This window comes from Neofelis nebulosa, chromosome 17 (genome assembly GCF_028018385.1).
Source record: "Neofelis nebulosa isolate mNeoNeb1 chromosome 17, mNeoNeb1.pri, whole genome shotgun sequence".
In the NCBI taxonomy this organism is placed as follows: Eukaryota; Metazoa; Chordata; class Mammalia; order Carnivora; family Felidae; genus Neofelis; species Neofelis nebulosa.
This window is the reverse complement of record NC_080798.1, coordinates 62,047,454-62,073,142: the sequence shown is the minus strand read 5'-3', so window position 1 is coordinate 62,073,142 and position 25,689 is coordinate 62,047,454. Positions and strand designations below refer to the sequence as shown.

The window sequence follows — 25,689 nt, the reverse complement described above, 5'->3', positions numbered from 1 at the left end:
TCTGCAGCTCACATCTGCTATTGAGCCCTCTAGTGAACTTTTCATTTCAGTCATGTACTTTTCTGCTCCAGAATTTCTATCTGGTTACTTCCTGTAATTTGTTTTCTTACTAATATTCTCTTTGTTGAGACACACAGTTCTTCTGGTCCCCTTTGGCTCTATAGGCACGCAACTTTAAGACAGGTGACATTAGTATTTTTTGAGTAACCCTAATGTCTGGGCTACCTTGGGGACAGTTTCTGTCCATTTCTTTCTCCTGTGAATGAACCACACTTACTGTTTCTTTGCATACTTTGTAATCTTTTGTTGAATCATTAGCTAAGTTTTAAAATGTCTTTTTTCTCATTTACTTTTGTTACTACATTATAGCGCAAAGAACGAGCAAAAATGTTAAAGGAGAACTTTACACGTCAGGTTCCCAAGGAACATTCAGGTTTTATTTATTTTTTTAATTTTTTTAATGCTTATTTACTTTTGAGAGAGACAGAGACGGAATGTGAGTGGGTTAGGGGCAGAGGAGAGAGGGAGACACAGATCTGAAGCAGGCTCCGGGCTCCGAGCCGTCAGCACAGAGCCTGACGTGGGGCTCAAACGCACGAGCTGTGAGATCACGACCTGAGCCGAAGCCGGACGCTCAACCGACAGTCCCCCACGCGCCCCAGGAACATCCAGGTTTTTAAAAAAACTGGATCTCCCACACAGGGGCCTGAGGCGCACGCGGAGACGAAGGCTCAACAACATGAGAACCACAGAGCGCCACAGCTTGCACTTACTTATGTGCCTCTCGAAAATGTATCAACAGTTCTTTTCCTCTAAGAATTCTTGTGTCCCCTTCTGTGTGTGAGGACAGAGAGACCATTCTCTGTCCCTGCGATGTCGACATTCACAAAGGCTGGGTCTGCCTCTCGGGGACAGCGGAACCCACATGAGCAGCCTGAGAGAGGAGGGCAGTTCGATGAGGGAGCTGCCGCAGGAGGCTGGTGAGGTCCTAGGTCATCCTGCTGAGTCTGGGCAGCCTCTAATGTATATCTGGGACGAGAGTCTGGGAGGCCTATTCAAGTTTCTTAACTTTGGTGTATAAGTGGACATGGGAGTCACAAGGAGGAAGAACAGAGAGCACATTCTTTGCAGGAAAGAGACCGGCCTGGTCGGATGAGAACACCTCACACATCATCCTGTGGCCAACAAACGTGCACTCCTATGTGTGACCTGACCCCAGCCCTCACCCCGCACTGGGCAGAACACCAGGGAGATGGCAGATGGCAGCACAACAGTGGGAGGGGACAAGGCTGCACAGCAGAATGTTCCGGGGATGGCAGGGCTCATCACAGTAATCACAGTAATCATTAGGCTTCCAAAGGGCTGCTGAGTAGACGATGACCTGGGCAGGAAGCCCCCTGGGAAAACCCTAAACTCCCAGGGCTTAAACCACCCTGGTGGGGAAACAAGTTTCCTAGTACAGGACCTTGGTTTCAACTACAAAGAAAAGAGAAAAGCAAGGGGAGCCCCCAGGTTGGGAGCTGACGCCCAAGACCGTATAATACAGCAACGGCTCCTCACTGCGGTGGGTCTGTGCTCGGGCATTAGGGAGGCCCCTGCACTAACTCACCAAGTCTAAACCGAATTAAACTAGAACTTCAGATGGCTACAAATCAGCTTTGGGGCTAATCATCTCCGAGGCCTTTGATGTCTCTCAACAGATTCAAAGTTCCAAAGACAAAGGTGGGCACATGCCAGCACTGAATCCTACAACCAGAAACCACCTACCAATCGCATGTAACACCCGAGGCCATCCCCGGCCTGGCCAACACTCACCTGTGAGTGAGCACCGTGACAGCCCAAAGGGAGCACCGCGAGCGTCCTTATGGGGGTCTCCCACCCAGCCCAAAGGGAGCACTGCGACTGTCCTTACAGGGGCTTCCACCCAGCTTCAGTGGGTGTAGGTGGGCTGTGAAAATGGACAATCTGCCTCTGATGTCGGGGCCTAACAAAGACAGAGACACACAGACGGTCAGAGCAGGGTCACTTGTAGCCACTTTGCAAAATCTACAAGGACAGCCTGGGGCTCCAGGCACCTTCCCTGCTTCACACTTAGTTATCTGGAGTCAGGAAGCAATGATGAAGTATCCCAAAGGTCAGGTACACTTACCTCCTGTTTTTTGGTTGTTTTTTTTTTGAGAGACAGTGCGGGGGGGCGGGGAGGCAGAGAGGGAAAGAGAGTCCCAAGCAGGCTCTGTGCTATAAGCACAGAGCCCCACAAGGGACTCAAACTCACAAACTGTGAGATCGTGACCTGAGCTGAAACCAGGAGTCGGAGACTAAACCGACTGGGCCACCCAGGCGCCCCTACGTGAAATACTTTCAAAATAACAATGTTGATAGTACTATCTGTGATACAACTAAAGAAAATCTGAAATGTTCTCTGTAATTCCTTTTGTCCTTGGAAAGGCTCCCATTCAGTGGGTAAAGTCAAGATAATGCACTGTTTCTTCGTCAGTAATGAACTATTTAAAAATGGTGTTGCAATGATAGGATACTTATTTGAAGAAAGATCAAATTTATGCAATATCTCAAGCTATATATCAGAATAAAGTACAAATGGGTCAGAGACGTAAATGTAAAAAAAATAAGTCATAAACATGATAAAGATATGTCCATAATATGAAAATAACGAGAGATTCTTTTCTAACTATAATTCGAAACCCAGAAGTTGCAAGAGACCCATCACAATTAAAGTGTTGAAAGCAAAAGACAAAGAGGAAATCCTGAAGCAGCAACAGAAAAGATTCATCACATAGAGGATAACAGCAATATGACGACTGGTGCCTGGCACCTCATCAGAAATAGTAAAATGAAGGCAGTGGAACAAAATATTCAAAGCAGTGAGACAAGAAAAATTTTTTAAAGTCAAACACGAATGCTATATCCAGAAAAACTATCATTAATCAGAGCAGGGGCACCCGGGTGGCTCAGTCGGTCAAGTGTCCGCCTTCGGCTCAGGTCACAATCTCATGGTTTGCGAGTTCAAGCCCCCTCGTACACTCAGCTCTTGAACTCATTAAAACACCTTCATGACTGTGCTGCCTCTAACATCATATCCATTCCCAGGGCCATGAGCCGACAGTGAGCAAGATGAGGACCACCCTGGGCAGCAGGGCAAGTCCACGCGGGACAGACGCGCTCTCAAAAACGGAAAGGGCCAGGGAAGAGGTGATGTCAGTTGTCAGAGCAAAAGGTGAGGGTGAGCTCTTCTTGTCTACCCTCTAAGTTTTTACAACACCGCGCCAGAAACATGGATGTATCACAGCACTCCCACCTGTATGGTGAAGTGACGTTTCTGCAGGCCCAGCCACACCTGTCACTCCCAAAAGTGGATTGCCGGGAGACAGCAACTAGCACCACCCAAGGGCATCCACAACTTCCACTTTTTCCAAATGTTAATATTAACCACTGCAGGGACCTGATCAAACGAACCACCCCCAGGGGCACCTGGGTAGCTCGGTCGGTTAACGGTCCGACTCTTGACCTCAGCTCTGGTCTTGATCTCTCAGGGTGAAAAGTTCAACCTTTGCATTCGGCTCTGCACTGGGCATGGAGCCTGCTTAAAAAGGAAGAAGTAAAAAAAAAAGAAATCGCCTCCAAATACACAGGTAATGATCTAACCAACCTAACCTTTAGCACAAGGGCATGAAGCCCCAAACCTGAGCGCCATGTGACCGGCAGGCTTGCTGATGTAGATCAGTCAGTCACACCGGCCAGGATGCATCAGAGCCGGGTCAAGGAGGTCAGGGCGGTTGGTGCCAGCCACCACCACGACGTTCGTGAAAGAGGTGAACCCTGGACGTGAGAAGCAAGGGCGCCCGAGGAGGGGGCTCGGCTGGCACCCACTGGGGTAGTGCTGTATCCCCAGACAGCTCTCCTCCTCTCTCTGGTCCTGACGCCTTGTCCTCTTCTGCACACCTGCTCATCCTACTAGGGACCCTGGCCTCCCTGAGCCGCCCTGCACTGGCTCTGCTCTTCCTCTGCTCACTCCAAACAGACTACAGAGGCCATTCAGCGGGGCCAACGCTCCTGCCCGGGGCTGGCTCTGGGGCCCCTCCCTCTGACCCTTCACGGGCAGGACACAAACAGCACACCACTGGCTCTGGTTCTCACAGACCCCATTGCTCTGGCTGAGACGCGTCTCCATCAGAGAGCAGTCAGACGTTCCCCGGCTAACTGGGACCCCCCAGGACCTGAGCCCACGTGTGGACCTCCATCTTGACTCATCACTGGTTCCTGACAGCTTGACACTACCCGATGCCACCCCCCAACCCCTGGGGAGCAAGGAGACTCTCCACGGTGTCAGTGCCCCAGCTACTTCCCAAGGTCTCCATCCACCCAGCCCTAGTGGGCTCACAAGGCCCAGGGAACTGGAATAGTCAAGGGCAGGCAGGACTGCAGAGAACAGGGGCCGCCAGGAGAGAAAGTGGTGGTGTTCCCACCCTCTTTCCCCCTGAATGCTCTCTCCCATCAGCCCCTTGAGACATGAGAACAGAGTACTAACCTAGTTAGAATCACGGTTGGATACGAGCTATGACAAAGGGTTTTGGGACGTCTTGTCTGGGCAGAAAGAATCTAACACAGTAAGCCTCTCAAGCTCTGCTTATAAGGTGGCCCCCAGCTGGCTCTGGGACCTGAGATTTGGGGAGGGTCTCCACTGCTCCCTGATAAGAGGGGCTCCCTAGGCCTAATCTGTTTGTACAGTGTGGTTTTGCTGCACACCTGCCTTCCTCCCGGGAGGCTGGGATTCTGGTACATACTGGGCAGAGAGTGCCACAGGACCAGCCCCCACTGAAAACCTTGGTCAACTACATGCCCACATGTCGTCACAGCTCCATGCCAGGAAAAGTCGGTGCCTCCTGCACGTCCTGCCTCCTGCCAGCTTCCCTGGACCACATTCTTCCCCGCATGGATTCTGCTCTGTGTCTGTCACCAGTCGTGGTCGTGGGTACAGCTACACATGGGGTCCTAGGAGTCCTCCTAGTGAATCACCACACCTGGGGTACTCTTGGCAGCCCCAAGATGAAGACGAAAACTTGCCACGGGACCACTGAAAGCATCTCCAAATTTGAAAAACGTTCACCATGTAGACATTTCCAGTGAAATATCAGCACGCCTGACAAGCTACCAGACACACTGAGCTGGAATCACTTTGAGGAAAAGTCTGAACTGAAAGAAAGAGAGAGATTTTGGTACATGGAGTGGGCTCACACCCATGAGATTCTGTGTCAGGAAGGGCAGCAGGAGAGAGGTTCAGAGGGGAAGGAGCAAGGCTCCAACCACACCATCCTGCAGGCACCAAGGCCTACACTAGGAGACGTGGGGGAGCCCCTCATCTACCTGGTCCACCTCCCCAGGAGGGCCTCACCTCTCCTCATCTCACCACCCCATCTCCACTAACCCCTCCTGCTGGTAGGGAGGGGGCAGTGGGGGGCCTCTGTGGATCTAACATAGCTTTCTCCATTAAGTCTGCCTGAGAGCAGCCTTCCTACAAACAGAACCATCAGGGACGCTCACGCACCCAGGGAGTTGATAGAAACAAAAGCCGGAGGAGGGTCACGCGAGATGTGGCAGTGCCGACAGGACAGGCCTGCTCTCGGCGGCTGTCAGCAGCGTGCACTCACCATCCATCCCTCCACAAGCATCTGGTTCAGTGTGCTCTCCCGGTCACTCTGGCTTCCGAAATGCCCCCGGCCTCGCTTCCTGCCAAACGCATCAATATCATCAATGAACAAGACACAAGGAGCGTTTCTTTGGGCCACTGCAAACATGTCACGAACCTAAAGTAGGAATCCACACAGAGAGTCTATTTTGCTCCTGGTATGAAAACAAAAATGAGTGTTTGTTAACCCAAGTCTCTGCTTCTCTTCTCCGGAACCCAACCCTTATCTCAACATCTGCGGCGTGCTCTGTGCTCACTGCCGGGTCCACACAAAGACCGGGGCTGTCTGACTCAAGGACAAGCGCCCACCTACCCTTGCTGGCCCAATGCCGACAAATGTTTCCAGGAACTCTGACCCATTCACGGTGATGAAAGGCACACTGGCCTTCCCCGCAGTGGCTGTGGCAAGAAGCAGCTCCAGTGCCAGGAGACCAGTGGGCATGGCTCCCTGAAACAGAAAGGTGATGCCGGGCTCTTAAAGGGGACAGATGGGACCCAAAGACAGGCCTGTTTCTGATTTAAACGGGTGACTTCCAGGCGTCACTAACAAGAATCCCGTGAGATGATGCACCATTCTTCTAGTCCGAGGTTCTCCTTCTAATATTTTCTTAGAAAATTAAACCACGTTCACCATAAAAAGTTCAAATACCACAGACACACGAAAGCCCATCCACCTAAGGAGGCCATGTCTTCACAAGAGCTCCCGAGGGCAGGGCTTGCTGGGTCAAAGGGTCTGAATGTCTAACAGGTGCCGTCAAACTGTTCTACAAAATAGTGACACCAATTCACACTCTGGTAACACACCTCGGTGTTCGTCTTATGGATTACCATCACACCTGAAAATTGAAAAGAAATTTAAAGCAGGGAATTTCTACTGCCCCATTTCCAGTCAAGGGTGTGGGTTAGCATCTGGTTACCTCAGAGGAGACCATACAGTGTTTTTTCCTTGAGTCTTTAAAAACAACAACAGGGGCGCCTGGGTGGCGCAGTCGGTTAAGCGTCCGACTTCAGCCAGGTTACGATCTCGCGGTCCGTGAGTTCGAGCCCCGCGTCGGGCTCTGGGCTGATGGCTCGGAGCCTGGAGCCTGCTAACGATTCTGTGTCTCCCTCTCTCTCTGCCCCTCCCCCGTTCATGCTCTGTCTCTCTCTGTCCCAAAAATAAATGAAAAACGTTGAAAAAAAATTTTTTTTTAAAACAACAACAAAGCACTCACGAAGAGGTAGGGGGAAGGAGTCACAAAACTCAAGTCCACAACATGTTCCCGTGAATGTGGGTAAAGGTCACGGTGCGCCATGAATCCACCTCTGCCAGTCGCGTGACCACACGCACAACTGAGAGTCCAGGGTGCATGTGTCCACATCTACTGTAGGCCTTTACGCCCAGGAGGAGCCCACACCCATGTGGGTCCTAATGTCCTCGGCACCACACAGAATGACAGAGACGCCTCCCGCAAGCCCACACACTGCTGGAGGGTCGCACTCCAGGTGAGAGGCCCTTCTTGGTGACCTGACCGCCACACCGCTTATCACACCCACTTTGCAAGCACGTACAAGCAGCTGGACATCCTAAGAAGCAAAGAGAGGCACCCCCTGCGGCACCCAACCACAAAGCCTAGAGGACCAGCAGCTGGGCCAGGTGCTGGCAAATCTCCAGTAGGGAGCACCAGGGCGAGCTGCACCTCTGTCGCACACACATGCTTTCCAGCAAACACTCCCCAGCCTGTAAGACAGGACAGCACCTCCTACCCTCTAGTCCCCAGGCTCACAGCGGTCACCTGTTGCTGTTGTTCAGAACAAACTGTCTAGGGGCGGCCACACTACGGGGAGGAGCTGGAGAAAGCAAGGGTTCCTACAAGGGCCTGTGTCCAAAGAGCGGTCTACACTAGGCGCTCTTAGCCTGGTCCACATAGCCCGGGGATGACTGAAGGGTCTGTGATTCCATTTCCTTTAAGATGCAAATCATTCTGGGAAAAGGACTCGCAGTTTGTCAAGCCATCAAAGGGTCCATGACACAAACAGGCACCAGCAGAAACACACAGCAGCCAGAATCACAATGGCTGTACAACAACCCTGACCCACACCAACCCCACCCCTCTGTCCAGAGCAGGGTCAAGGGCTCACCATAAGGCAGCTGTATCTGATCCCAAACCTGTTTATGCAAGCTGTACTTCTATTTTAATTATGTAATTTTTTTTTTCAACATTTTTTTTTATTTATTTTTGGGACAGAGAGAGACAGAGCATGAACGGGGGAGGGGCAGAGAGAGAGGGAGACACAGAATCGGAAACAGGCTCCAGGCTCCGAGCCATCGGCCCAGAGCCTGACGCGGGGCTCGAACTCACGGACCGCGAGATCGTGACCTGGTTGAAGTCGGACGCTTAACCAACTGCGCCACCCAGGCGCCCCTAATTATGTAATTTAACACTGTGTGAACTAAAAAAAAAAACAGGAATAAAAAAAGGTTGTTTCTTCAAAAACTAAGTTGAAAGCTTTGGAAAATAGAGCAATAAAGGCAAACAGCTAAAAAAAATGTCAAATTCATAGGAAAGAAAACTCTAAGAAAAACGTCATAAGAAAATACACGGTTCTACACTCAGACTGCTATGCTTCTAAGTTCTCACTTCATTTAGAGAACAAAACTGTAGGTAACGTGTGGTTTATGCAGGACATTTAACAAAAGATTCTGATCATTGGCACCAAACTAGACGGACAGACTGGCCTCTAAATGAAAAGCCAATAATGTTTGTGCTTCAAGTGAACACAAACACACTTCAGTTGGGTATGGACTGTTCCTATAATTGCACAAGCTCATAGTTCAAAAAAGTAAACTCACAGAGGTTTCAGTTAAGAGGATCTTCACAATTCTACCCTGGCAAATGCTACTTCCCATGATTAATAAAATACACAATCTCTAGAAAACGCTCAATTGTCCCGTATCTGTCCACACTGACCCACGGTGATCTCTGACTGTGACCTGGAGCTCAGAGCATTATCATGTTTTCTGAAATCAATACCTTTGGAATTTGGGTTCCTAAGTCCTGACATTGCTTGGGATTCTTCAGGAAATTCACAAACTCCATCATCTCCAACCTGGCCTCTTCACAACCAGCTACATCTGCAAACCACACATTGACACTGTACTTTAAGACCCTGGCAGGTGTCTCCCCAGCACTGAAGAGGTGGCCCCCGTCCTCGCCTGCCACGCCCAGCCCCCATCGGGCCCCCTCCTCACAGCACAGAGGAAGATGCCCACTAGGAGAAGGGCGGACACCAGATTCGCAAGGGAAACCTAGAAGATCCAAGAAAACCACTCATCAGTTCCCTCGGGAGAAAGGCTGTGAAGGGCAGACTGATGCTACACAAGGGAGCAGTATCTTTTAAAAACATGTCAGAGCCTGGACACAGCATCCAGCCTTCCCCAGTCCTGAGCCTCTCACCCCACACACATCTGTCTGCCCAGACACCTGAAACTGGGGGTGAGGAGGACGGACCCCAGCACACCCAGCACAGCCCCCTCACAGTTGAGCCCTATTATACTATTTCTTAAGGGCTGCCTGCCTAAATATTTCACCAATCGATTCTTTCCTCCATGAAAACAGAATTTATTTATTTTACTATATATAGTAAATTAGCAGATGCCTACAATATGCTCAAAGGAAGCACACTCCAAAACTGGTAAAAAAAATTTTTTTAAGTTTTTATTTATTTATTTTGAGAGAGACAGAGAGAGTGAGCTGGGGAGGGGCAGAGAAGGAGAGAGACAGAGGATCCCAAGCAGGCTCCACACTGTCAGCACACAGCCCAACAAGGGGCTCAAACCCACAACCCGCCAGATCATGACCTGAGCCGAAACCCAAGAGTCGAGCACTTAACTGACTGAACCATCCAGGCGCCCCTCCAAAGCTGATTAAACACTGAACTGTTCTGTATTCAGAACCACAGACTCCAGACTGGAGCCCGACATTCACCCGTCGCTCTCGGTGGCATAGACCACTGCCGTCTGGTTGGGGGAGTTCAATGCCCAGTTCCCAGTGAGCAGTCTCCAAGTTCTGCTCAAAGGTGTCAACACTGCTGATGTTAAACCATACAAACTTCTGCAGAGACCAAGATCAAAAGCAGCTTTAGGCTCCCCCTCCAGCCACCCCCCCCACCCCCCCCACCGGTGCTCCTCCAGCAAAGCCTGGGTCTGGCCTCACAAAACCACAGGCTTTGGGTCTTGGATGAAACTATAAGAAGCTCCCACAACTGCGAAGGTTTGTCTGTCCCTTCTTTGTGTCCCTGTGCTGTTCTCCTCCCAGCTCTCAGATCATGGTTCTTACATGTTACTTGACAAAACCGAGTCACAGTTAAGAGTCCTACACTAGGCAGGTGTGGGGTGCCTGGGTGGCTCAGTCAGTTAAGCATCCGACTTCGGCTCTGGTCATGATCTCATGGTTCAGGAGTTCAAAGCCCACGTTGGGCTCTGTACTAACAGCTCAGAGCCTGCAGCCTGTTTCGGGTTCTGTGTGTGTCTCTCTCTCTGCCCCTCCCCCACTAACATTCATTCTCTCTCTCTCTCTCTCTCTCAAAAATAAATGAAAATTGTTTAAAAATTTAAAAAAAGAGCCCTACACGGGGATTCTATTCTACTTGGAACACTGCTATTGCTACACACCAATGTGGTAAACGATCCCCTTAACACGGGTTATTAATCATGGGAAGTAGCATTTGCCAGAGCAGAATTGTGAAGATCCTCTTAACTGAAACCTCTGCTGTTGGGTAGTGAAACCAAGAGAGGCATGTTTTTGAAAACACACACACACACACACACACACACACACACACACACACACAGAAAACTACACTTGACTTTTTCAATTCTTTTTTAAAGTTTATTTATTTATTTTTGAAAGAGAGAGGAAGCGGGGGAGAGAGAGAGAAAGAGAAAGCATGCACCAGAGGAGGGGCAGAGAGAGAGGGAGACCGAGAATCCCAAGCAGGCTCCAAACTATCACAGAGCCCAACGTGGGGCCCAAACGCAAGAACCCATGAGTTCATAGCCTGGGCTGAAATGAAGAGTCGGACGCTTAACCAACTGAGCCACCCAGGTGCCCCTACACTCTACATTAAAAAAAAACCCTACGGAGGAACACTCAGCCTTGAACTTACCCCTCACCTCAGATGCCGTCCAGGAGCAGGAATACCACGCACAAACTGTTCACAACCTCCAGCCAGTCCACCTCGGAAAAAGAACGCCACACCTGCAGAGCAGGGCATTCGGCAGCAAACCACGTGCTTCTGTGCTCAGACGTGCTCCACAGACCCAGACTGTGGCTCTACCTCAGCCTACGCTCTGCAGAACAGATCCATTTTGTTTTTCTACTAACATGGATACTTTCAGCCTGGGGTATGAACCTATTTCCATTTTAATAAACAGAAACCAATTCAGCAACAGGAGTTAAAATTTGGTACATCCAGGCACTAAGATTCCACACTGCCTTGGAAATCCAGAAGGCACACAAACAACAGTCTTACACTGACTACAGGGCAGTCCTAAGATACAGAGCTGACTCGGGAACATTCTGTCCACCCAGCCGCAGGTACCACAAGAAAACAGTGCCGGGGAGAATGAAAACGTAATCCCCACGGCCCACAAGCTATTGGTGCAGACATGCTCCTCTGGGAAGCTCTTCAAAGACACAATTCAGGGGTGTGCCCTGTTTCCTTCTGCCATCCACCTGCTCTCGACAGCATCTCAGACCACTACAACAATGCTCCTTCTGGAAAGTAAATAAAGACTTGGGGTTGTGTGATGAGGACGTGTTCCCAACTGTGGCATCTTATGACCACCCCACAAAGCTCAATGCTTCCATAGTACAGCCTAATGCTCGTCAAAGAAACGCCTCAGAGCAGCTGAACATCCCAGCTTTTCTGCAACAGAGACCCCAGAGACTCCACCGACTCTCACATTAAAGAGGCAAGAGCTTGGGACATCCTTACAGCCCCCATCATGTTTCAATCTCTTTTTTTTGGATCACCGCCCGGCTGGCCAGTCTTGCTTTCTCCGACACAATTACACTACCACCTGGGTACACAGCTCAACACGGTGAAGCCCGAGGGGCAGGGTGTAGACCAGTGCCCACCTGTGTAACCTTACTCAGAGCAGGCCAGGGACTTCCTTCTTTATATTCTTATTCACTTCCCATTTTTTGCAAATATACTTTCTCCTCATTTTAAAAATGGGAAGGAAACGTTCTCCCAATTTTAGTTAGGAGAAATAACAAAGCTATTTTACAACAAAGTTTGCTACTTAAGTTTCTGGATACTGTGTTTTTTTTATTCCCAAATGCATGAGGCGCTCAGGGAGGGCTGCGCTTCAGCTTACTTACTTCTGTGACACCCTAAGATGTCATCAGGTGATCTCACAACAGCTGCGGAGGAGCGGGGAGACGGTGCAGCACTCACAAGCTGGACTTTTCCAGCCAACCTGAAAGTCCCTCTGGGTGAGGAAGATCAGGTTTCTGGTCTGAGCCTGGGGAGAGGCTGCCCGTCCCCTGTGCACCACGGGGGCTGAGCGCAGCGCTGAGTGAGGTGAGCCAGGGAGGGAACACGTCCCCGTTCAGTGCTCTAGGCTGTGCCTCAGAACAAACACGTCACTGTCAGCGGTGCCAGAGCTTGAGGGAACTCTGGAATCTGTCCAGAATGCAGACACAGGAGGACCCCCGTCTCACCCCTCCTCCCCAGCAGGAGGCAGATCCTTGGGAGAGAGGAGAGGCAGCTGCCATTCCCCCACCCAGCAGGGAGCAAGGGCCTCTCTGAGGACAGACGTGCAGGCAGACAACAAAGGCCTCAGCCACAGACCCTGGTGGGAAACAATGGTTTTCTACAAACATCATCACACAGATGGAAGTCCGGATCTTAACTGCGTGTTATTTAGGGCGATGGGCAGAGGGGGAGCAAGTCCTCTGCTCCTACCTAAGCTTACACTTAAGCTGGAGGGGCACTCCACCTGACTTCAGCACTCAGAAGGACAAGCCAAGGAGGACCCTGCGAGCACAGCACAAAGCCTGGGGTGGACAGTGCTGGCCCACCCTGCTCAGGGTCAGGGTAGGACCACACTAGGAGAAAAGCTTTCAATCAGACAGAAGATTGGAGTTTACAGAAAAAGAGAATGAGGTCTTAGGAGCAAAAGCTAGTCAATGATGAAGTTAGGCCATGATGTTACAGGGACCGCCACCCAGCAAGAATGTGGGCATGACAGCGTTCAGTGAGGGAGTTACTGGGAAAAGTGAAACTGGTCTTGTCTATACCCCAAGGCTGGGATGCTCAGGACCAGAGCTTGCAGACCACAGGGGTGGGCACGCCGCCATAGGTACCAGCTCCTTCCTGGGTGGACAGACTGTAAGTCCCCTCACCAGACCCCTCACCAAGTAATACTGCATGAACTGCTTCCGGGTGATTTCCTTCCCAGGATCTCGAAAATAGATGTAGGAAAATCCCATAGCAACACCTGCCCCCAAAACAGCAAGATTGTGGAAACCCTGCTTGTCCCAGGGGAATGCCCACCCCCCCCCACCTCCTCCCCACCCCCCCCCCCCCCGTGGGACAAGAGAACACATTTTACTGTTAAACGAGGGTGGTTTCCTTCATGAAACAGCGACTTCTTTTATCAGATATTATGAGAGACATCATCAAATGCTCCCTCCTCACACTCCACCATGCTGTGTGCGTGGTGAAGCCAAAGCCGGGGTCCTTGGGAGGAAAGGCCTCCGCTTGGCACATGTAAACACAACAAACACAGCAGCTCAGCAAAGCACCTGGGAGAGGCAGAAGACCCACAAAGAGCCAACACTTCTGTGGTTATCTCTTATCTGGGTCTTTTAAAATTCAGATGGAAATCTCCACGTTGTCATAATTTTAAGTTTGTTTCTTAGAATCTTTGAATCAGCTTGCTCCAAGAACAAGCAGAGCGACTGCACAAAGTCCAAGCACAGCAGTGACTGGCCCCCTGGGTACCTGATGGGCCTCGTGGGGTCTATGACCGTGACCGGCCCCCTGGGTACGTGATGGGCCACGTGGGGTCTATGAGCGTGACCGGCCCCCTGGGTACCTGATGGGCCTCGTGGGGTCTATGACCGTGACCGGCCCCCTGGGTACCTGATGGGCCACGTGGGGTCTATGAGCGTGACCGGCCCCCTGGGTACCTGATGGGCCTCGTGGGGTCTATGACCGTGACCGGCCCCCTGGGTACGTGATGGGCCACGTGGGGTCTATGACCGTGACCGGCCCCCTGGGTACCTGATGGGCCACGTGGGGTCTATGAGCGTGACCGGCCCCCTGGGTACCTGATGGGCCACGTGGGGTCTATGACCGTGACCGGCCCCTGGGTACGTGATGGGCCACGTGGGGTCTATGAGCGTGACCGGCCCCCTGGGTACCTGATGGGCCTCGTGGGGTCTATGACCGTGACCGGCCCCCTGGGTACCTGATGGGCCTCGTGGGGTCTATGACCGTGACCGGCCCCCTGGGTACGTGATGGGCCACGTGGGGTCTATGACCGTGACCGGCCCCCTGGGTACGTGATGGGCCACGTGGGGTCTATGAGCGTGACCGGCCCCCTGGGTACGTGATGGGCCACGTGGGGTCTATGACCGTGACCGGCCCCCTGGGTACCTGATGGGCCTCATGGGGTCTATGACCGTGACCGGCCCCCTGGGTACCTGATGGGCCACGTGGGGTCTATGACCGTGACCGGCCCCCTGGGTACGTGATGGGCCATGTGGGGTCTAGTCCTTGGATGCACACACACCTTCTGCAGCCGGCTCCACCAGGCAAAGTCACCCTGCTTTCCTCTTCTCCTGCCTCCTCTGTTCCAGCCCCAACATCCTTTGGCTCACCAGTTCCTAAGAGAAAACAGAATCTGACACCAGGTAACAATAATTACAACTTCCTAGAGAAAGAGGCTTCAGAGAACAAAAAAATGCCTTCTAACATACAATCTTCCTAACACTGGTGCCTTCTGGAGGTAAGCAGGGAGCAGGATAGGAAGAGGCTGGGCAGAGCTGAAACATAAGTATTTTGTCCAGAAGTGTAGGAGAAAAGCCTGCTGTGCCCTTCCCAGCTCAGGACACAGGTTAGAGTGGAAAAGACTACTAGACCATACCAACCCCAGACATTTCCAGACAAGATGGAAATTTTGAAAAATTTCTTTAAATCTCCAGGTAATCACCAGTGAATGGAACATACATACCAGGCACGATCCAGGGGGCATTACTGTTAAACAGCTGGCACTTTGGGCACGATACCCCTTCTCAGAACACTGACCCACAAACTAGATGACTGAATCCAGCCTTGCAAGCCTCTTCCTGCAACACACACATAAAATACAAAGCAGTTCAGAGTACACAAATCCAGCCCCATAAGCACCCCTGTCCCACCATTCTGTCGGGTGCAAAGTATGTATTGGGAGAGATGGCTCTGATTCAGGACATGCCCACCTAGGGTTCCTCCAAGTACACTCTGAGGATCAGGAGGCTTGAACGGTCCTAGAAAGCTAGGCACACCCAAAGAAACACTCTCCCCTCCCCATGTAACTCCATCAAGTACAATTTCCAGTTAAAATTTCCAAGAGGTGCTTGAGCACACACAAAAAGACAAGGGGGAGAAACAAAAACGAATAATTGTTATCACGGAGTCTGCCAGGCATTTAGCTTTGTTTGACCTGTATGATATTCGATTTATAAGAAGTATGCATTTGGTCCTCCTGGTACAGAGCTTTAACAACCCTTGGAATTTCCTAGGTGGTAAAGGCGTCTTTGGTTATTCATAACCAGCCTCTTTCAACCACACTTGAGTTTGTGTCAATGATGTGACTTTTGGAAAACCCTTAAGGATGGAGGCAGGTTGCTAGGAGAAGCAACCAAGTGATTAGAAGGTTAGAAGTTTCAGCCCCACCCCTGACTCTGGGGGAGAAGGGGGGAGGGGAGGGGAGAAGAGCTGGAAGTCGAATTAATCACAGCAGCCAATGATTCAATCAATCACATGCCTTTGCAACAAAGCCTCCATATAAACCCAAAAGGGCAGGGTTTGGAGAGCTTTTAGATTGGTAGACAAGAACGTACCCACATTCTGTGCTAAACCCCAAGGGGACAGAAAGCTCCTATACCAGGGAATCTACCAGAACTTGCCCTACATATTTCTTCATCTAGCTGTTCATTCATATCCTTTAACATCCTCTGTAATGAACTACTGGTAATCTAGTAAGTACATTGGTTTCCCGAGTTTGTGAGCAGCTCTAGCAAATTAAATGAACCCAAGGAGAGGGGGTCATGGAAACCTGATTTACAGCCAGTCAGTCAGAAGCACAGGTAACAATCTAGAAGTGGAAGGCCATCTGAAGGCAGGGAGTGGGAGGCGGAGGCAGTCTTTCAGGACGGAGCCCTGAACCTGTGGAATCTGGTGCTAATTCCAGGTACATGATGTCAGAAGTGGGTTAAACTGTAGGACACCCAGCTGGTGTCCCAGAACTGCATGGTGGGGAAACCACCCCCCCCCCACCCGCCCACACATTTGTGACCAGAAATGAAGTCGCAGAGGTGCCACACAAGAATGCATGTGTTCCTGGGGCGCCTGGGTGGCGCAGTCGGTTGAGCGTCCGACTTCAGCCAGGTCACGATCTCGCGGTCCGTGAGTTCGAGCCCCGCGTCAGGCTCTGGGCTGATGGCTCGGAGCCTGGAGCCTGTTTCCGATTCTGTGTCTCCCTCTCTCTCTGCCCCTTCCCCGTTCATGCTCTGTCTCTCTCTGTCCCAAAAATAAAAAAAAAAAAAAAAAAAAAAGAATGCATGTGTTCCTAAGAACCTGGGAAACTGACCCAAAACTTAGGAAAACAATCGTTCCCCTGAGTAAGGGAAAGGTGGTCTCACAGAGGCTTCTAAGGCAGCGATCCATCCATGGCCATGTTTCTCCACAGCCAGGCAACAGGAAATGGAAGGGCCTAAGCAAGAAGCCCAAAAAGTCGCAGGACAAACAAAGCCACAGTCCTGCCCCGTCACATGCACACCACTCCAATAACCCCAAATCAAAGCCATGGAGGCCCAAGGCCTAGGTGACCCGGAAACAGACAAACATATTACAGGATAGAGTAAAAATTTGCATAAACGATAATGTTGCAAAAAACCAACTGCTATATTTGTAAAGCATGTAAACACACCTCCCAACATGCTTCTATGGGCCTCCTCCTATTCCTCACTTACAGGTAACTGAGCAGAAGACGTTCCACAGGAGAACCACACCTGATAAATACCCACTTCACCAATCCACATCACCAAACTGTGAGGCTTCGGATCCGAATAAGGAAGGGGGTGACTTGGAAGCGATGGGCACGACAAGCAAAGGAAAGAGAAGGCCAACACCACACGTGCACGGGCCGCCTGCTTGTCACCTCCCAAGGAGATTAACCCCAAAAGCAGCGAAGGCCTTAAAAATGTAAAACTCTCACAGTTTTAAAACATCAAATTGATGGACACCTGGGTGGCTCGGTCCATTAAAATGCCAAATTGACCCTTGTACCTTTTCTTGGAGTTGCTGCTTTTTCTAAGTCTCTGTTTCTTCTAAAGAATTCCTCAAACCCTTAGGGACAAAATGATGAGGTTCTGGTACTTTAAAAGCACAGACCACACTCACATAAGCAACCATCCTGTAAGACGAGGAAAGAGAGTACAAGAGAAACCAGTTTTCTGCCCTGACTCCTTGCTTGATGCAATCAACACGCACCTACAAGCCTCACATACAGGGTGTCCAAGGGGACACTGAGCACAGTCCTACAGTCCACTGTGAGGGGCAGATATGCTCCAAGCTCTAACTGTAGTCTGCACATCATCTCTGTTGTGCTTCCCAAACATGAGGCTCAGCCTGGCTGTCACTCAGATATGTAGAAACAAAGGTTTGTTCTCATGCATCCCAAAAGATTCGCCTAGAAACTTTATGAGACTTTCTCTTTCACTGTCCTATCAAAACCATAAAGACAGGCTGCAGTGACCCAGAAACGGGAAGACTGAAGTAAGGCTCAATATGGAAACTAGAAAAGGGAGGAGGCACGGGGCATCCTGAGTCAACACACACCCTGTCCACTGGTTCCCCCACTACAGGGGAGACACTGAGGAAGCCTCACTTGGTTCTCGTAACGTTATGCTAATGATGGTAGAAGAAAGATGGGTACCTTTGGGTGGTTTTGAACACAGCCACTAAGAAAATGATGTCAGTCTTGCCCGAAGAGCCAGCTGCTGAAAGCAGGTCCCCTGGAGGCAGTGAAAAGTGAGAGAAGATGAACACCTTCTGCCATGTGATGGGCCATTTTCTCATGGTGGCATTACAGGTGGGAAGGGACCCGGATGTGAGCTAAAGGGCTAGCTTGCTGCCTTTGCTTATCCGCTTAAATGTCCCATTAAAATAGGATTCAAACAGGATAAACAGGAACTAAATTCACTGCAGAAACACATAAAGAATTTTCACAGCTATTGCTGTCAATGCCTCCACTCCCACCCCCACCAATTCCCTAACCATTTCTTGCCTGAGACAATTTTGGCCACTGAAACTATCACAGCCTCAAAAACAAACATGATTCTAAGATTAAGCCACATAAAATTTTAAAACCAAAGGATACTATAATTTATCTTTGATCAACCAAGGATTAGTATTTTTGTCAGGCCAAAGAAAGCAAGTGCTCTTCCAGATCCTGTATTTTCTTCAGTCCTCAAAAAAGAAAATGCCAGTTTTCACCATAAGCTAACAATATTTAACACCAGCTAAGGACAAGACCAAAGACGACTTAGATTTTTCACTATTATATGTCAAAAGCCATTAGAACAAAAATAAGCTCAAGAAAAGCCACCATATTAAGACAACAAAATCTAAGTACAGTCAAGAACCCAATATTGATTATATTGATAAAAAAAAAAAAAACCAACATAAGCAAAGATTTGGATCATCCCCAATATTCTATTATAATGAAAATAGACATACAGGTGACAACACCCGTGTTATTTCAACCATGCTGTCCCTCATGATGAGGCAGGCCATTCCCCACGGTAAATTCATTGCCAATGGTTATTAACTTGCTAATAAGCCAAATTATTCAAACATCCCTATGAAAAGCCAAAGTGGACTCACAAGTAAGGTAAGCTGTAAGAAAGATATTAAAACCAGGGAGAAACCCAAACGGGGAAGCTCAGAAAGGAGATGGACCAGGAAGGGTGATGAGGCTACGAGAACTTCCACACCGTGAATGAACCCGCCTGCTGCAGGGATTCAGCCCGCACAAAGGACCAGAGCCTGATGTGGAGGAATCATGAGACCATGAAGACATCACAAAGGCATTTTACTGCAACAGGAGATTTAGACAAAGGAGCACAGAAGGTGGTGCACCTGCTGGGTAGGTGCTCCTCTGTCACCTCCTCCAATCCTCAACATCAGTCCTAAAAAAGTAGGTGTGACCGTGCCCCCTGCAGAGGTGGAAAAGTTTAGAGAGGTAAGTGAGTGCCTGAAGGCAACTGGGAGCCGGAGGCCAAGCCTCCCAGGGTTTCTGCAGCTCCACGCCAAACAGAGCAGGGCTAGTGGCCTACAGCCCTAGAAGTGCTAAGTACTGTGCTTTAGGCCTCCAAAACTTGATAAAACTCCCAATTCCTTTATTTCAGTTCATGACTTAATCTTCTTCTGACATGGGTTAGGGAACCACGTTAGGTCAGAGGCAGTTCTCAGAGACACAGTCTGTTACTGGTGTTTGGCTGTGATGAGCATACGCAATGCCAAGACGTGGGGCTGGGCACAGTAAGACCCTTCAACAGGCAAAGTGCCACTGTCCTTTTTTTCCCGTCAGATCATCAGCCAGGTTACCCTGGGGTCTCAGACTCACGCAGACACAAGCCCGCCAGGCAGTGGCTCTTCAATCTGCTGGCAGCTCACTTCCTTCAGCACTCAACTATCCCACCCACATTGATATGGCATTTATGCCTCTCCATTCCCTTCTCTTCCTTTTCTACTTCCCTTGTTCTGCTAGTCCCGTTCTCCTCCTTGCACAGCAGGGATGGTGCGGCAAGATCACTGAATGAGAAAATAACTGCATGGAAGCCTCCAGAACATAAGCTTCCCTTGATGAGTGTTAACTGATAGGGTACTTTTGACTACACTGTGGCGCCTCTCCAGCTTTTGCAGGCCCCCCCCCTCAGCCTACAAATCCAAGGAGAGCAGCCAAGGGACAGAGCCCTTGCCTGTGGTTCACTTCTTGACTCTCAACAGATGAACAACTCAGTCTGGGGGGAAAAACCCTCAAAGATCATCCAACTTCCTTCGTAACTGAAACCACTGAGGCCACGGAGGTTCAGTGACTCAGGACACAGCTGTGTCAATTACTGACTTCCACCACGTGTTAACAACCAGAACAGCCTCTGCAATGCTGAAACGTCCCAGGCAAAGGCTCTGCTCTCATCGATAGTTCCAGAAACGGAGCTCACTTGTACCACCTCCAAAATGAATAGGGATAGGAGGGAAAAGCTCATTCCTGAAGACAAGACAGGAGATAAATCCACGGAATCCTTCTTCCTCCTTCACTACTGTCTGGAAACCAAGATGCCTTTCTTGGACCAAAAATCAGAAACCTCACATTTATGCAGGAGAAAAAATTAAGCCAATGTGATCACTGCACCCTGGGATGTATCAACCAATACAGAAACAGAACCTTAAAATACGGAATCCTAGGGGGCGCCTGGGTGGCTCAGTCGGTTAAGCTTCCGACTTCGGCTCAGGTAATGACCTTGCAGTTCCTGGGTTTGAGCCCCCAGCCAGGCTGTATGCTGACAGCTCGGAGCCCGGAGCCTGCTTCAGATTCTGTGTCTCTGTCTCTCTCTCTGCCCCTCCCCTGCCCACACTCTGTCTCTCAAAACTGAATTTAAAAAAAAACATTAAAAAACAAAACCCACGGAATCCCATTTCATAGTATTTAACCAGAGGAAAGGCACACAACCCAGAAATACCTAAAAGTGAAGGCACTGGAGCGAGATGGCCCTGAGCTGCAAGCGGCCAGTTTTGCTTTTACATTTTCTCTTCTATAAAGAGGGTTATGGCAGCGCTTTCGTGCAGGAAGGGTTTAGGACTTAAATGAGAGGATTCGTGTAAAGCCCTTAGCACGGAAGGCTGGAAGCAGTACTAGCTGCTATGAGAGTGGTGAAACCGGGCTCCACACGTGAGAAACACTAACAGCCCGCAAAACTCTTCCACGTGCAGTATCACATCCGGCTCAGAGAGCAACTCTGAGCTACAGCAAGCATTACCTCCGGGCCCAGGAGGAAACGGGCTCGCAGTCGAAGCGAGGTGCCCGAGGAGATGCTGTGGGTTTGCAGGGACTCGTGACTCGAACGCAAATCGCTCCACGAGGGGGCTCTTCGGAGAGGGGACTGAGGAGGCAGAGGAGGGAGCCAGCACTGCGCAGGGCCCGGGAGGCGGCGGGAAATTCAGAAGGCGGCAAGAAGCCGCGAGGAGAAGGGCAGGGACGCGGAGGGCAAGGGACGGCCACCTCAGCCGCGGGGACAGAGCCGCCGGCTGGGGATGTGGTGGTGGCCGCGGCCAGGCCCCTCTAGTCCGTTCCCCCGGACCCCTACCCCGCGACAGCCGGCGCAACCGGGCGGCGTCACCAAGGCGTCGAGCGGAGCCCCCGCCCCCGCCTCCCGACACCCGCGGGCAGAACCTCCCCGCTCACCTGCCGGGCTGTTCCGAGGGCTCTCACGCCTGCCCTGACCGTCCCGCCGCCTCCTGGGCCACCGCCGCACGGCCCAGACCGCTCGGCCGCCGCCCTGAGCGGGTGAGACACTCCCCGCCCCCGCCCTCGCGCCGCTGGGGCGCGCGCACGCGCAGAACAGCAACAAAGCCAGAGAAGCGCCACACCCCCGGAGCCGTCCCCGCGGGCGCTGGAGGCGTCGCTCATGCGCGGTAAGGACTAGGCGCCGGCTTGGGACCTCTCATCAGCTGTCTACCCTACCACCTGACTTTTTAAAGATCTGAACGTGAGCGCTGTCGGGTCCTGTCCACACAGCGGAGCGCAGAAATCCCAGCGACCGACTCGGGCTAGGTGCTATGAGGATAACCAGCGCCTTTAGACTTATTTTAAGTCGGGCATCTCCAAGGACACATATTTCCCGGGTCCTCCACAGGAAGCGGTTCACAAAAGACACCACCAGTCCCTGGTCCGCCCCCCCCACCCCCACCCCCGGCCGCTGCTACCGGCGCCTCTCGTGAGCCCGCTGCCCGGCTACCTGCTGCTTCGATGTCCCTCTAGAACGGAGGCACTGACTCGGTGTGTGCTATGCAGCGTTACTAACTTGCACGGATTTTTTTCTGTTTTCTGGATCCCAGAAACCCACGCCGGTTTTAATGTTCCTGCAGATGTGCTGTCTGGGGGTTGGACACTCTGATTGACACCAGAGGCCTACGCTGCCTGCCTTCCAATCGAGAGTGGACCAGCCTGTTTCTGGCAAAGGGGGCCGGGCAGGCCTTCGGTGACCTTTTTCTCATCTGCCTGCACTTCTTGGCAGCCCCGTTTTCTCTCCCACGTTTTGCAAGGGAGCAGAGAATAGCCACGGGCCTTCTGGCTCCTGAGACTGGTGTGATTTTATTACATGCTGGAAGGGAAAATGCCTGGGAAAAGGTCCCTAAATGCATCGGCCATCCCAAGTGCCAAAAGGGAACGGAAAGCAATTACCCTCGACATAAAATTGGAAGTGTTAAGACGATTTGAAGTTGGTGAAAAGCTCAGCCAAATTGCGAAGGCCTTGGGCCTTGCTGTTTCTACAGTGGCTACAATCCGAGATAATAAGGAAAAAATTAAAGCGAATTCGCAAATAGCTACTCCTTTGAGAGCCTCCCGGTTGACTCGGCATCGGAGTGCAGTCATGGAGACCATGGAGCGCCTGCTGCATGTGTGGCTTGAAGACCAAAGCCAGAGAAATGTGCCCCTGAGTGTCACAGTTATTCAGGAGAAGGCTAAGAGTTTGTTTGATGACTTACAGCGTGAAAGAGGTGCAAGCTCTCCAACAGAAAAGTTTACTGCAAGTAAAGGGTGGTTTGTGAGATTCAAGGAGCGCCACTGTTTGCCCCACTTCAAGATAAACAGCACGGCTCCTGGAAACAAGGACATATATCCAGAAGCACTAAGAAGCATCATTGAAGAAGGTGAGTATACCCCCCAGCAGGTTTTTAACGTAGATGAGACGGGGCTTTATTGGAAGAGAATGCCTGAAGGAACGTTTATTTCTGTGGAAGAGAAAGCTGAGCCAGGCTTTAAATCATCCAGAGATCGCTTGATGCTGCTTCTTGGTGGCAATGCAGCTGGGGACTTTAAGTTGAAGCCCTTATTGGTGTACCACTTGGAAAACCCCAAGGCTCTGAAAGGATACTCCAAGCCCAATTTGCCTGTAATTTGGCGCTCAAACAAAAAGGCCTGGGCAACCAGGAGCATCTTTCAGGAATGGTTCACATACTTTTTTTGCCCAGCCGTTGAAAGATACTGTGCCCAGAATAATCTCACCCACAAAGCGTTGCTCATCCTAGACAATGCCCCATGCCACCCGGTAAATTTGAGTGATCTGTCTGATAATGTAAGAGTGGAATATCTTCATGACAGTACAGCTGACTCCATCCAGCCCATGGGTCAAGGCATAGCCTCCGCCTTCAAAGCTCATTACGTGAGAAGAACTTTTGAGCACATCCTAGAAGCAACAGATGGGGAGGATACGGCCACGATCAGGGAGTTCTGGAGAAACTACAGCATCATGGACGCTGTAGACAACATTGCGCTAGCTTGGGAGGCGCTGAGACCGGCAACGATGAACAGCGTGTGGAAGAAGATCTGGCCTGAGTGTGTTCGGTTCCAGAGCGTTTCCCGAACAGATGACATTGCACAGCTTCAACAAAACATTGTGAGCCTTGCCAAGGATGTGGCTTTCGAAGAGGTTGTAGAAGCCGACGTGGACCAGTTGCTGCGGTCCCACGAGGAGGATCTCTCGAACAAGGAACTGATGCAGCTAGAACAGGAGGAGAGTGAAGATGCCCCACCTGCCCTGCGGCAGCTAAGCACAGGGAGACTCTCAGCAGCCTTCTCACATTTCGAGGCAGGCCTACAGGTCCTTACAAGTGACGGCCCTGATGATGCTTGGAAACTGAAAGTTTCGGGAGCAATCAATGATGCGATCAACTGCTACAGGGAATTGTACAATGAGGAAAAGCGGCGCTCAAAGCAACTATCTTAGGTCGTTTTTCAGCGTGTGCGACCAAACGTTAATCAAAATAAAGCCAGAAGCAGCAAGATGACCTCAGCGGATGAGATCCAGCCACGCCTCTCTACTTCCACATGCTTTACATCTTTGGAAACTCTTGTTTCCGGTATTTTCATTTTGACACCTGAGAGTACCAAATTTTGTCATTAAAAGTTCACTTAAATATGTGCTTTAGAATAATCACGTGCAAGAATACCCAGGAAAATGCTGCTTCAAAAAGGGAAAACTGCAGGGTGCCTGGGTGACTCAGTCTGTTAAGCGTCTGACTCTGGATTTTGGCTCAGGTCACGATCTCACAGTTTGTGAGATCAAGCCCCACGTTGGGATCCACACTGACAGCGCACAGCCTGCTAGGGATTCCTTCTCTCCCTCTCTCTGTCTGTCTCTGCCCCTCCCCTGCTTGTGCGCATGCTCTCTCTCAAAATGAATACCTTTAAAAAAAGAGAAAACTGCAAGGAGGAGACTAGCTCTTCTAAGACATTAAAGCAAACTATAAAACTTCAGTGAGTAAGTCAGTGCAGTAGTCAGACCTGTGGAATAAGTTTGGAAGCCCCGATTTTTTTTTTTAATGGTGGGGGACAACTGGTTAATCATTTGGAAGAAGATAAAATTAGATCCCTGCCTCACAGCATACATAAGACTAAATGAACAGATCGTGGATCCAAAAATAAAAATTGAAACCATACGAGTACTACAAAAACACATAGATGAATGCCTCTTTGACCTGGGTGCTGGGAAATTTTCCATGACTTAAGATCCAGATGAAATAAGAAAAGTTAATTTGACTGTATAAAAATGTAACAAAAGAGCTTTTCCATGGGAGAAACACTACAAAGTCAAAAGCAGCTGATAAATTGGAAGAAAATATTTGCAACATCTCACAGACAATGGGCTAATCCCTGCTATATGGAGAACTCTTAGGATTGAGGAGGAAAAAATACCAGAAATCCAATAGAAAAGTGGACAAAGGATATAATTCATAAATAAATAAATTAGGTCTTGAAACAAAAAAAGTTCAACCTCATTCATGATTAGAGAAATGCAAATTAAAGCTACACAGATACTGTGTCTCACTAATTAGATTGACAGATAATCAAAAAGTATGGCCACACACTCTGTTGGTGATGTTCTGGGCTAACAGGGACCTCCTACATTGCTGATGGGAATGCAAATTGCTACAACGAATATGGAGGGACATCAGACACTCATAAAAAATACATTTCTTTTGATTTAACAATCCCACTTTTAGGAGTATACTCTGAAGACACACCTCCAACAAAAGAAAATACATGTGCACAGATTACTTGTTGCATCCTTGTTTGTTACTGCAAAAGTGAGGAGACAGCCTGAATATTCGTATATAGAAGAATGGTCAAATATGAAATGGTTATTATATACAACGGGATATAATCTAGATGTAAATGATGATAACAGTAATAAAGGAGGAAGAACTCTGGACTGATAGAGAATGGTTTCCAGGGTATACTATTATTTGAAAAAAGCAACGTGCAAAAAAACAGTATGCTATCATTTTTGTGGAAGAAAGAAGGGGGAGGGGCTCCTGGGTGGCTCAGTGGGTTGAGCATCGGGCTCTTGACTTCAGGGCTCAGGTCATGATCTCACAGGTCATGGGTTCAGTCTCCACATCAGGCTCTGTGCTGCAGTGCAGCCTGCCAGGGATTCTCT

At 50.1% G+C, this 25,689-nt stretch overlaps 2 protein-coding genes and 1 long non-coding RNA gene across 8 annotated transcripts; 1 reads left to right on the top strand and 2 right to left on the bottom strand.

Moving 5' to 3' along the window:
* Positions 1-415: 415 nt before the first annotated feature.
* On the bottom strand, positions 416-22,243 carry LOC131499219 (AFG3-like protein 1). Its single transcript, XM_058707052.1, has 6 exons — positions 22,162-22,243; positions 21,432-21,668; positions 8,719-8,819; positions 6,018-6,152; positions 5,667-5,822; positions 416-5,206 (listed from the first exon to the last, which is right to left on the bottom strand). The coding sequence occupies exons 1-6, from the start codon at positions 22,241-22,243 to the stop codon at positions 5,150-5,152; spliced, it is 768 nt and encodes a 255-aa protein (XP_058563035.1). The 3' UTR covers positions 416-5,149.
* LOC131499532 (uncharacterized) lies at positions 13,286-19,239 on the bottom strand. 6 transcript variants are annotated; one of them, XR_009255934.1, is made up of 4 exons: positions 17,901-19,239; positions 14,075-15,048; positions 13,841-14,028; positions 13,286-13,793 (listed from the first exon to the last, which is right to left on the bottom strand). It is a non-coding gene; the product is annotated as an uncharacterized LOC131499532 (long non-coding RNA). The 6 variants fall into 6 exon arrangements; XR_009255933.1 differs by having other exon boundaries at positions 13,286-14,028; positions 14,075-14,168; positions 14,263-15,048; XR_009255932.1 differs by having other exon boundaries at positions 13,286-14,028; positions 14,075-14,356; positions 14,404-15,048.
* On the top strand, positions 21,598-25,459 carry LOC131499528 (tigger transposable element-derived protein 1-like). The gene has a single exon (XM_058707598.1). It carries the CDS (start codon positions 22,348-22,350, stop codon positions 23,974-23,976), a length of 1,629 nt encoding a protein of 542 aa, XP_058563581.1. The 5' UTR covers positions 21,598-22,347; the 3' UTR covers positions 23,977-25,459.
* The last annotated feature ends 230 nt before the right edge of the window (positions 25,460-25,689 follow it).

Bases quoted from the DNA above. Each gene is read 5' to 3' on its own strand.
- LOC131499219 (XM_058707052.1), bottom strand. From the start codon at position 22,243: ATGAGAAAAAGGTCACCGAAGGCCTGCCCGGCCCCCTTTGCCAGAAAC. The intron at 21,669-22,161 runs GTAGGCCTCTGG...GCCGGCGCCTAG, and splicing joins TCGATTGGAAGGCAGGCAGC to TCCTTACCGCGCATGAGCGA. The intron at 5,207-5,666 runs GTGAGTGCACGC...CTTTCAGTTCAG, and splicing joins TGCTTGTGGAGGGATGGATG to ACTTTTCCTCAAAGTGATTC.
- LOC131499528 (XM_058707598.1), top strand. From the start codon at position 22,348: ATGCTGGAAGGGAAAATGCCTGGGAAAAGGTCCCTAAATGCATCGGCC.